The sequence below is a fragment of the Micrasema longulum genome, unplaced genomic scaffold, assembly GCF_059751315.1.
Source record: "Micrasema longulum isolate JH-2025_06_02 unplaced genomic scaffold, ASM5975131v1 h1tg000747l, whole genome shotgun sequence".
Lineage (NCBI taxonomy): Eukaryota > Metazoa > Arthropoda > Insecta > Trichoptera > Brachycentridae > Micrasema > Micrasema longulum.
In genome coordinates, this window is record NW_028277941.1 from 1,069,609 (window position 1) to 1,082,287 (window position 12,679).

The window sequence follows — 12,679 nt, forward strand, 5'->3', positions numbered from 1 at the left end:
ATTAACATAATTTTTTTAATATTTATCATTTGAACATATTTAGGTATATACATACGAGAGCTCTCCCAAAAGTACCCGACCTGATGTATAGATTGCGGTTGATATTTGAAAAAAAAATACTATGGTCAAAAGTACCAACCGTAAAAAGCTAAAGTTTGAGGTTTCAAGACATTGCGTTGTTTAGTATTTGTTTGACAGCCATCAATAGTGAGCACTCTCGATGAATTTTTAAACATGGAAAAAATTGATCTTCTATATGTGATACTTTCATTTGAAAGGCCTCAGTCCAACCAATATCAAAGCTGAGCTAGAATTTACTCTGGAGTCTGCTCCTTTGTTTACAACAATTAAATATTGGGTGGCTCGTACGAGCTGCCAAGACAAACAACACAGATGTCGATCCAATGATGTGACCATGCCAGAAATGGTGAAAAAATTCACAAAATGGTATTGAATGACCATTGACTATAAGTGCGCGAACTAGCAGACATGGTAAGCATTTCAAAAAGTGCTGTACATCGAATATTGACGTGATAAAAGACTAGTCAAAAAGGAAGAGGTGGAGCCTGCAGTTAATGGTTATTTTTAGGAGTTTGACGGTTCTTACTATAAACAGGGTACTGAAGCTATTAAACATGACTAGGAAAAGTGTATCGATCTAAAAGAAAACTGTTGAGAAATGAAAAAAAATTAAACTAATTTTTTGTGTTTTCTTTGTTAGGTTGGGTACTTCTGGGACTACTCTCGTACATATATATATTTATTACAAAAAAACTTTTATTTCAAATCATTGTGATTTAAATTAATTTAATAGAAATAAAAAAAATTCTTCTGCCTTAGTTAGGTAAAATGTTAATTTTAACCAAAACATATCAAATGGAGATGTGGAGAGAAGTGATGGAGAACATTTTAGAGAAGAGTATATGCTAGGCATTTACAGGACCTATGACAAGTCATTGGCTGGTTTAAGTGGCTACTCTACACACTGTGTAACATTCACCATTCTGCATATATTTTAACAAATTAAAAAATTTTGAGATTTGCATGTCTATGGAAACAGTATCAAAAATCCTATTAATTCTAAAAGATTTAATTTTTGAAACGTGCTTGTAACTTTTTTTTTTTAAATAGTAACTTGAGTTATAAAATATCAGGTCAACATATTAAAACTTTCAGCTCCCGCTAGTTTTTTTTTCCGTAGTAAAAATGTGCTTGAAATTTAACAACTCATTAAAATTTTAATCTGAGAATACAAATAATATATTCCTTCAAGGGCTAGCGGTTATTGAAGGTTTCAAATAAATTATTTTTTCTTCTTGAGTTCTTCAAACCTCCTGCTTAAATCATCAAAATCAATATCATCCTTTGGGGCGGTGGGACCACTTCCAGATGGAACATTAGGAAACAAATTATCTGAAGGCACATTGGGAAGATCGGGTAATTCAGGGAAATGTATGTTGGAATAAGGATTATTCCCTGGAAACTTTGATCTTGGCTGAGGTTTGGGTGCATTAGATTTCTAAAAAAGGAACACAGATTTTATTTCAGTGTATATAATTTTACATTTAAAATAAAGAAACAAGCGAGAATTTTTCTGCAATAAATCATCATAAAAGATACCAAAATAAACTAGAGTTTTAAAAATGTAAACCATTTTTCAAAATTACATTTTTTTATGAGAAAACAATGGTAATTTTAATATTTTATTGTTGAAATACATTAGCCCTATGTCATAGTCATTCCCTTTCCACACCTGATGGTGCATAGGGCACTGCATTGGTACACCAATAAGAATACATGAAGGTAAGATGATCAGTCTTACGCTTCAGGCGCCAGTCCAGAAACTATGAAATATTCTAATGTAAAAACACCTTTTTAAATAAAGATTTCATGTCAACAATGTCGGAAATCGAACCTGAGACCTCTTGCATGGTAGGAAAATGTGCTGACCATTACATTACGAGGCGGACATTTGTCCTATGCTCTCTTCTCTACTGATAAAAATAGAGATATGTAATATTATTATTTACAACAATGACAAACTATAACCACATTTCTCGTAAGGGTAAGCAGAAAACATAGAATGCCACATCACTCTATCTTTGCATACAGATCTCGCTTCCTCTACATTCATACATCTTCTCATGCATGCGCGTCGATTATTCCGACTTTTGACATGTCCATATTCAAGTATTTGTTGGATTTGGTCATGCCATGTCTTTCTCGGTCTTCCTCTATTTCTGCATCCATCAATATTCGCATTGTAAATATTTGTAGCCGTTCTTTCGCTGTCCATTCGCTCTACATGTTGATTTTGTCGATAATGCCTATCTCAGCCTTACATAATGTACGGATCTCGACATCTGTGCGTCTATCGTACATAGTTTTACCACACACTCGCCTGAGGGATCGCATTTTGACAGCATTTAGCCTACTTTCATCCCTGTTTTTCCAAGTCCATACTTCGCTCCCATACATCAAAGTCGGGACCAGGACTCCATTGTGAACTGCTGATTTTGCTTCTTGCGGCAAAATTTATTTGCCAAGGTTGATTTCAGTGCACCGTTTACTCTGTTCCCGGCACCACCCTCCTTTCAATATCTTTCTCAGTCATTCCATCCCTAGTAAACATACTTCATTTATTATTATTTATGTTACTGTTGACAAAGGTCTACTGAGAGATTAAGATTGCGATTTATGCATCCTCTAAAACAACTTGATCTATCCGTAACAAACATATTTTTTTAAACTTTTTTGTCTGTCATAAACTTAATAATAAAACAGTTTTTTTAGTGGCATAATTTTTTTCCAAAGCATTTTTAAAAAATCAACAAACCATTAAATTATCGTCAGGGCTAAGACTGTCATAAGCTGGTGGAAGGCTGTTCATTTCATCCTAAAAAAATTATATAAAACTGTAAAAAAAATATAAATTGAATGGCAGATGCCATAATATTACAGAAGCAAATAAAAAATAATAAAGTAAACCAAATATAAAAGAGAAATAAAAAGGTCCAAAAAAAGCTTTGATTGTGTTCATGATTTTTTTAAATGATCTTCTATACCTGCAAGAATGATGTGTTAAGATCCTTGGGTTCAGTTCCGGGAGGGATGTTGTACGTCATAGGAGGATTCTGGTTGGAAGTATCTGGTGGAGGCATCACAAATCCACCCGGTCCTCCGGGATGCTTTTCCATATAGGGCAAATTCTGATTAAATAAACAAATATAATTATTACAGTACCCGGCAGTTAATAAAGTATATCGGGCTTAAGAAAGAGACTGCAAACTTTGTACAGCGTAGTCTCTGTCGCACTAGTCCGGTATCTGTAACGTGGATGAATAACAAAGATGACACTCTACAAAGCCGGCAATCTCTTTCTTAAGCCTGATGTACTGTATTTAATGCCGGGTACTATAACTATACTAAACTCCCATACGAATATTCAAGATACAATCATCCAAGAGCGTCTAGATTATGTTTTTATATGCGACGTCTAATTTATTTTTAGGCTATGATAACGGAACAGTCCTGTTCCAAAACTGGCCAGAACGTTATTTCAATAAGTCATTTAAACGAAGCAATATGACATGCAAATGATTTCTCATAAACTTCTTTTTTTCGTGTTAAATTTTTTGCATTATTTTAATGGTTTCTGGACTATTTTGGTGTTCCATCCACCAAGTTAAACATTTTGATGTTATGACTGTGAGACTATTAAGCGTTTACCTACGAAATTGCCATTTTTACAAACAGGCCAAATTGAATGAGGCTAACTTTCGTATAAGCAAGAATTCCAAATTCAAATAATTTATGCTTTGAAGCCATTTGTTTTTTTTGTCGTTTAATTTAATGAAGGATAAATTGAACATTATTATTTTTATTTTTTTAATAATTCCATTGCGATTATTTGATGTGGTGCATGAGGCGCTGCAATGGTACTTAACTTGCAGCGTATCTTGATTATTTGATATGTGAAGGCAAGATGGTCATTCTTACACTTCAGATCCAGTCCGGGGACTATGAAAGATTACAGTGAAACTCACTCTTTTCAATATATATTTCATGTCAATTTTACCGGGTATCGAACCTGTAACCTAAGGCATTATAGGCATACTGACCAACCACGAGGCAGACTAATCTCCGCTTAATTTCCTTTTCAGGATTTTTTCCTAAGAGTAGCCATTGAGTCAAAAACATTTAGCCCGGACACAGGGAAAATAAATCAGTAGATACTGCCTAATAATAAAATAAATGTATTTACGGGATAACTGAAAGGTTGTGGAGGTGGTTGGGGCATGCTCGGTGGCTGAGGAAAGTCTATAAAACCAGGAGGTCGAGGAGCAGAATTAGGTCCAAGGTCAATTAGCAATGCATCCAATCCTAGAAAAAAAAATCATTATAAAAATAATATTTTGATAGATACACACAGGTTACTGTTTTTTTTAGTGGAGTACTTTGTTTAATCTGACAATTCAACATCCATTGTATCTTTGGTGTGAAATTTTATTTTGATATTTAATATTAAAGTTGATTCAGCCTAGAGTTCAAACAGTTACAAATTAAGTATTTCAGCAATATCAATAAACAAATCAATATTAGAGTACAACTCAACAATCTGGGCTCCTCATATAGAATACTAGGCACCAATATTGCATTGAAAGAGTCCAAAATAAGTTTTTGCGATTTATTAATTTTAAATTAGGTGTTAATATCAATTTTTTTGATTATAATTTGTTATTGTACATTTTGAATTTAGTCAGATTGAGCAGTAGAAGAACTATAACTGACTTACTAAAAATAATTCATTCTTTTTTTTTATATCCCTGCAATTTTATCACTAATTAATTTCAATGTACCAAAAAGGACAACTCGGCAAACCTGCCAATACTGTGGCAACAATACTTCGACTTCACATGGTAAAAATGAAGTCATCAATAGACTTCACGCTCTAGCGATAAGTACAGGACGGCCCTTCTCGAGTATTTCTTGTACAGGAGAAGCTAGTACCTCATAGTTCTGGATACCGATTTTTTTTTATTTAGTATTCTTCAAAATTGTTTAAATTTTTTTATTAATGTTTTTTTTTTCTTTTCTTGATTTTATTTTAAAGTACAAAATATTTCTCTTTTTCAATTTTTTTATATCAGTATATATTTATACTAAAAGGTTTTTCAATAAGGGCTAGTAGATGTTGAAGTGAAATAAAAGTTGTGTGTGAGTTATTAACAAAATTCTATTTTTGATTGAAAGGCCCATATGTGCCATTAAGTGTGAAATATGACATCATTAAAATGCCCGCCTCGGCTTCTTACGGTGGCACGGATCCGAGCTGTCCAATTTTCAAGTGGTATAATATAATTTTTAAACTGTGTATCTTTTTTGAGTCTTAGTTTCGACGTCATATCCGTAAACCCATGTTTCGTCACCTGTTATAACATGTTTCAGTAATTCTGCATCGTTGTTGACCATTCGCCGCTGGTTTTGTTCGAAATTCATAAGTTTTGGAACAAAATTTGCTGCCACGCGTTTCATATCCAAAACATTTGAAAAAATTTCATGGCATGAGCCAATCGATGTTCCAACATCATCAGCGACTTCTCTGATTATGATTCGGCGATCCTTCATAACCATTTCATTCACTTTCTCATGTTAAGGTGCTGGGGCGTCCGGGCTACGTGTCATCTTCAACGCCTTCACGGCCATCTTGGAAATGCTCATACCACTCGTAAACTCTTGTTTTACTTATAGCAGACTCACCATAGGTCTTTGTTAACATTTTACATACTTGCACTTTATTTAATTTTTTACTTAAAATTTGATAAAAATTCATAAAAACATGTCTAACCTTAGCGGCTGCCACAGACAAAGTAAACAATGAATACGGCTGAAAATTTTAGCATACTTCAGGGGCATACATACAACATAAAAAAAAATATTACAATTGGACTCTCCGAACCCGCAAAATTAAAAAATTCCCGTTATTTTCTGAACACACCTCGTACATTTTTTGTTTTATGAATGACTTTTTTAGGTTCAATATTTTATGCTAATTAACGTACTTGCATTGTAGCGTCGGCGTGGTTGAATTTCAAAATATACCCCCGCTTTAAGATTTTTTTAAAAAGAAACATTTGGGTTCTTATGATTTACCCAAATGCAGTAGAACTCCAATTACCCAAACTCCGACTAATCGAATCGCTTTCAGAATTTCGAAAATTGATTTGCAAAATAATGATTCTGTCTACACGCACTATTATCCTTCCTCCGTGAATTCGCTGGCGACTGTAATAAGCTATTAAATTCGGCCACTAAAGGCTTATTTAATCGGCCCCATGGGTCTAAATAATTCTGTTCTCTTGGCCTTATTAAATCGGCCCTATGGGCCTTCGTTGATCAGCTCTTTGGGTCTTAGTTAATTAGTATTTCAGATGTGCTATTTAAGTTATCCATAATACTGATTAAAATCAATATTTATGTATTTGTAAGGCTGAGGGATTATATTATAGAAGTGGAGCTGTATAAGTTATCCATAATATAAGACATACTTTATTTAGGATGCAATTGAATTATTTTCGCAATGTAAAGAATAATATAGGAATTTATAAATTTTATCTGCAAACAATAAATATTATCACAATAATATTTGAGAGATAATATTTATTATTTGCACACTTATTTTACTAAAACAACAGTGTATTCAAATGTCGCTATATTTAAGTTATCCTCTACATGTGAGATTAGAATTTACTTTCTGTAGGAAACCGTTTTAAAATACGTCCTACATAAGTTTATGTATAGACTCGCTAGCAACTATATACATAAAATAACAAATTAGAAAAAAATAAAATTTTAACAGCTTTTAAACTTTTCGACTCGATTTGCATTAACATTTATTCTTAACTATGATAAAATACAAAGTAATCAAACGCTCCAAATCAGCAGATGAAAGTTAATAAGGGAAGATACTGGAAGACATCATACAAAAAATGGACCTTTTGCATTATTCGTGTGAAACAGAAACACCAGACGGGCCCTCTAATTGAAAGAATAATTATATTGATAATTACCGGTTGGATGCTGGTTTTCATTCATGACTTGAGGATCGGGCTCGTAATTAACATTATAGTTCTTGGCTATTTCTATAAGGTACTTTTCAATTAGTATTTTTGGGGGACTTTGAACAGATAATTTATGTTTAAGCTTTTCACTTATTGTATCGACACTTTCCTTCTTACACGCTTCAGCATAAACTTTCCCATATTTAACAGTTAGAAGTTCACACACCACTTTCAGTTCCTAGAATAAACATTTCAAGATAAAACATCATCTATTTACTATATGATTAAATGGGCTCTTGGGACATTCCTTTTAAAAAAATTAGAAAAATGATTCTTCATGCAATATTTAAAGTAAAAATAATAGCAATTAAAAAAAAAAAACTGTTTTCCGTATTTTTTTAGCGATTATTTTAGTGATACATAGGTATTTAATAAGGGAGAATTTAATAAATTAGACAGATACTTAAATCAGAGAAAAACTGTCATGATGATAGTATTTATCATTAATTATTTATTATTCTTATTTTTCATTTTACATATTAAAAAATGTTTATGTTATAATATACGAGGGTCATCCGGAAAGTAGTACCCGTTTGGGAATATAAAAAATCTAGTATATATGTATAAACAAATATGAACGTTTTATTTGTAAAGAACATACCTTAAACTACTTCTCTACATAGTCACCTAGCAAATTTAAGCATTTGTCGTAATCGCGGCGGCCTCCGTGGTGTAGTGGTCAAGACGCTTGACTCACACACGGAAGGTTCCGGGTTCGATTCCCGGTGAGAACACAAAAATTAAAATGTGATTTTTCTCAAGCCTGGGTGCTCTGTGATGTAATTCACCACTATAATTAGGCCTCCTGGCCTGTTGTGGTGCAAAAAAAAAAAAAATGTAAAAAAAAAAAAAAAATGTGTGATGAGTTTTTTTCTTTCCTCATCAATAGTAACGAGACGATCGTTCTTAACGAATTCGTCAATTGAACTTAGCAGTTCGTCCGTAATGACTGACAGCCGTCCCGAATGCTCATTATCATGGGTGTTTTCTCTTCCTATGTTGAAATTACGACACCAGCGCCGAAAAGACGACTCATCCATAACATTGTCTTCATGCATCTCCTTCGATTGCCTATGAATATTGCTAGGTCGCACATTTCTTGCGTCGAGAAATTTAATCACAACTTCACAACTGGCGGTGTTCTGTATTTTCTTAAACATTATAAACACTCAAAGAAACAACAGTCGATACCAGCGAGATGTAACGTTGCATACGGTTAGCTGAAATACAACTGAACGTGTTAGTACTTGTTTGGCGGCTACTCTATTCGCCAGCGCTCGGCATGGCAAAAACAGGTACTACTTTACGGATGACCCTCGTATAAATAATCTAAATATATTATATTGTAATAACAGATCAATAAACCAATTAATTGTTAAAGAAATTTAAGACAAATAATGTTGTTTATTACCTGAATATCTGTTTGCATTCGTGGAGCTACCCATATTAGACTTGATATAGCCTCAGCAAGACCTTCGTCTAACTCAGTCATCTGAGTGACGAGACCGAAACGTGCCAATAGAAGGTCACAATACATTTCCACAATTTCCATTGCCTCCACCATATAATCTTCCCTAAAATCATTGAAGCAAACAATATTTGTGGCAGCCACTTACACATTCATTATTGGACATTGCGACAGCATTTTTATATGCAGAACCTCAGCTGTTCAAGAGCAAGATACAATAAAATAAATAAAGCACATAAAAAACATTTGGGTGGGTCCATATTCCAAATGTTTATGTTGCTATAGTAAACTTATGCATTATGGCAATATTTAATAAATAATTTGTCATTGTTGCGTTTCGGTTTCGATGTACCCCATAAAAAAAACATTTTTTACTATAATTTTAAATCGATTCCGGGGACATATTGTTTTTTGTTTAATGCTATTGCATTACTTTTTCCCTATTCCTAAAAGAGCTTACCTAAAGAAAGATACACTGTAACGTATATATTTCATCTTGCCCTGGGCAAATACTTATGTTTTCGATAGTGTATTTCATTGTGTCGGCAAACATCGACCCGGAATCTGGCAACAAAAATCTTAGAACCCGTGCCACTTGTTAAAAATATAGCGAGGAGGGCAGTTCAAACCCCTTATTCAGAAAGATTCGAAATCGCCAGGCATAGAATTAAGAATAGTCCAGGAGCGTAGAATCATATTTGGATACATCGGACTGTGTCCAATAATTCCCCCACTATGCCCTACTTTCGCCGCGCGCATTCGTGAGGTCGCAGCGTAATGTTGCTTGATGGGGGAAAAAAATCATAACACAAATGTAAGGTAAAAAAAATCAATCTGTTAATTTCTCTAAAATTTTATTGTACACGCGGAAACATTGATTGACACAATAGAGTAGATAAGCAAAGGGTCATTTAATAAGAGTAATTGAATTAATGAACTTTGAACTTAAAACAAATTTTATTTTACATAAAATGGATATTTTTATATCATGTTAAATAATATTTGATATTTTGAAGATAATATCGGCCAAATGTCCACCACGGGGTTGTTTACTCCGAGGTTCAATTTTAATTATTTTTCTTATTATATGAGCAAAGGGTAAAAAAAATTACTACTCAGGCAACACCAACAAAATTTCCCTTTTGTTTCTTGGACAATCTGACAGATGGAAAAGTAATTCAATTTTTAAGTAATGCATTTGTGACAAACACATTCATTTGATAATTACACATGAAATGTGATTGCATCCTGTTTCTTTAAGATCCTAGCAGTATTTCTACACTTCAAAAGGACACAACACAGCATGGTTAAATTCGAATCAGGAGTTGCGTACTGAGCGACGTCTACAAAGAAACGAATGGGTCAAAACATAAACCTACTCATTTATGAGTAGTTGAGTCGCCTTCAGTTTAATGTGCGTATGCGGTTTCTGGACTATTCTTAATTCTATGACCTGTGGCAACTGCAGCAAAAAAACATCAAGTTCTGTGAGTTCCGATTACAATGGAAAGTTAACAGGTTATCTATAACTGTCTACAAAATAATATCTACAATAATCTACACAATAAAATCGCATTTTCTGTACGAAGATGTGTATATTTGTACTAAATTTTTTTCAAAACATGTTCAATTACACATATTCATTTTCATACAGAAAATTCCATATTACTTTAGAGACAATTATGGATAACACTTTCAACTTCCTATTGTAATCGGGGCCCTGGGTGACTGTCATATAAAATGAGGGTAAAAATAACAAGAGAATGGAAACCGACCAAACGCGATACTTTCAACATTGTTTTTTGTCCAAATGCTTTTCAGACGAAGATCTGATAGAAAAATGGATCATAGCTTCAGCAAGTGCTAGATTCCCCATCACAAAAAAAACATACTGAGGGACAGTGTACAAAACCTCATAAAAGAAATAAAAAGAGAAACGCCATTTACTAATGGGCACCCTGGAAGAGCATGGTATGAAGCATTTCTCAAACAGCCTCCCTCAATATTAAATGAAAGATAATTGTATTATGTGAAATTTAATGTAAGAAATACAACTATGAATGAAATATTGGGACAATCTAGGAGAGATGAATCTATGCAAGCAATTTTACCTGATAATGTGTTCGACTCGGATTTTAGCACGTTCAACCTTCTCGCCTTGAATATAATCAGCTATTTCTTTTCTAGACTTTTGCGTCAATTCTGTTTTCTTTTTTTCTATTAACTTCAAGCGATTAATGGCTAATCTTAAATGTGTTTTTAATTTTGTATAATTAGGCCCACTAGAAAACATTTTAAAAAACTATTTCAAACAGAAATTATTAAAGAAGTTATATTTCTAGTAGAAACAACTATATACTGCAAAATTGACCAATATTCAATATGACTCGATTTACACGATCACTCGATATGACTCATAAATAATTAAAAGTCAGTCAATGTTTATTGCTATTCCACGGACCACAGACTACAGATATCTCCACGGACACTCCTCGTCCATTCTCCACCACAGATTATTGAATTCAGGGTTGCCAGACTGGATCAAGCGAAAATAGGTAGATTCTGAAAAATAAATCGGTAGATTCGGGGGGTGGGGGGGAAGCAAAAGTAAATTTCACAGTTGTTGTTCAAAATTAAAGCGTCGTTTCGTCTAAGGCCATTGCTTTAAATAGTCGATGATAAATGAACAATTAAAAACCAAAAGGACTGCAGTATGTGAATCACCAAAACATATTGATTCCGGCTTGCAAAACTGGCCCAGAATACAGCTAAATCTTATTTCATTAATTTGAAGTTATGTTGATATTTTAACATCTATTTCAACAATACTATATTTTGTGTAACCATATAAATTATTCCAGGGTTTACGGCATAAATATTTTGATTTAAGTGTATGTTGCCAAGTAAATTAATGAAATCACATATGTACGTATTTTTTTATGCCCAAAGATACATCGGTTAAATGCATTTTCATAAAATATATTCAATGATATATATTAATACCCGTTCTGTGGAAATTCAAGTATTGCGTAATGTAAGCCTGTCAATGACTCGGTATTAATAGTTTTTTTTGCAGGTAAAAGCGTCTTGCAGCATAGAGGCCCTGAAATTGGTGGGTCTTTTCTGTTTCTCCATGTCCTGGTCATTTTTAAAAACATCAGTCAAACTTTGTTGTCAAACGAAATTGCCAAACTAAGAAATAATGAATATTTTAATCTTCTTTAAATGTAAAAACTGTTAACTGCTGAAGTATTGAAAACATTGCTTAAAACAATGACTCAATTAAATTTAAATAGATAATTAGCTGAAGACAAAGATATATATGATTTTTTCAATAATGTCATGAAATTCTATGGTCATGATTTATTGTACCACAATATTATATATTTGAAAATAACCGGATATCGCCATTCATCAATACTGACTAATTAATTTCTTTATTGTATAATTCATTAATATATACTTATGTACAATAGATAAGGAGTTTTTTTTAACAATCAATAGATGGCAACCTAAGTGAGCAAAGTAACAATAAATTATTGTAACATGTATTCGTTTTATTTGTATTGAAATTTTGTTCTATGAAAAAAAAACGAAGAAATATATAGAAATCGGTAGAATTTCAATAGTATTCGGTAGATCGGTGGATTGCTCCTAAAATCGGTAGATCTACCGAAAAAATGTTGATTTTCTCAAAAAAAATGTATTTCATGCTTTACTCTTTAATTTCTAAGAATGACCTTGGTAATCATTGATTTGCTAAATTCAGTCATATTTAAATGCGATTTCAAGCAATTAAAAATGTTAATGGCGGGCAAAATCACCTTGTTCATGTTTGCCCGCAACCATTATTCGTTGAACTGTAGCTCATATGACATTCTTGTCTAAGAACTACTTTATTGAATTATTAATTCAAGGGCAAAATTGTCGTTTGAACATATTTTTAATGGCTAACTAATAAAATATTCATCTAAAAATAATTGGGCAAATTTACCCGCTGAACTCTATTTGTTTTCATACAAGCAATTTATAGGCTTTAGGGTTGTCAAAATCTGGGATAACTTAAAAAAAAAAATGAATCTTGTGTATT

General features: G+C 32.9%; 1 protein-coding gene across 1 annotated transcript; it reads right to left on the minus strand.

Annotated features, from left to right (window-relative positions):
- Positions 1-1,242: 1,242 nt before the first annotated feature.
- Ist1 (increased sodium tolerance 1-like protein) lies at positions 1,243-11,113 on the minus strand. The gene is made up of 7 exons (XM_088230331.1): positions 10,701-11,113; positions 8,533-8,695; positions 7,071-7,299; positions 4,265-4,383; positions 3,066-3,209; positions 2,837-2,896; positions 1,243-1,519 (listed from the first exon to the last, which is right to left on the minus strand). Exons 1-7 carry the CDS (start codon positions 10,880-10,882, stop codon positions 1,304-1,306), a joined length of 1,113 nt encoding a protein of 370 aa, XP_088086457.1. The 5' UTR covers positions 10,883-11,113; the 3' UTR covers positions 1,243-1,303.
- Between the last annotated feature and the right edge of the window lie 1,566 nt (positions 11,114-12,679).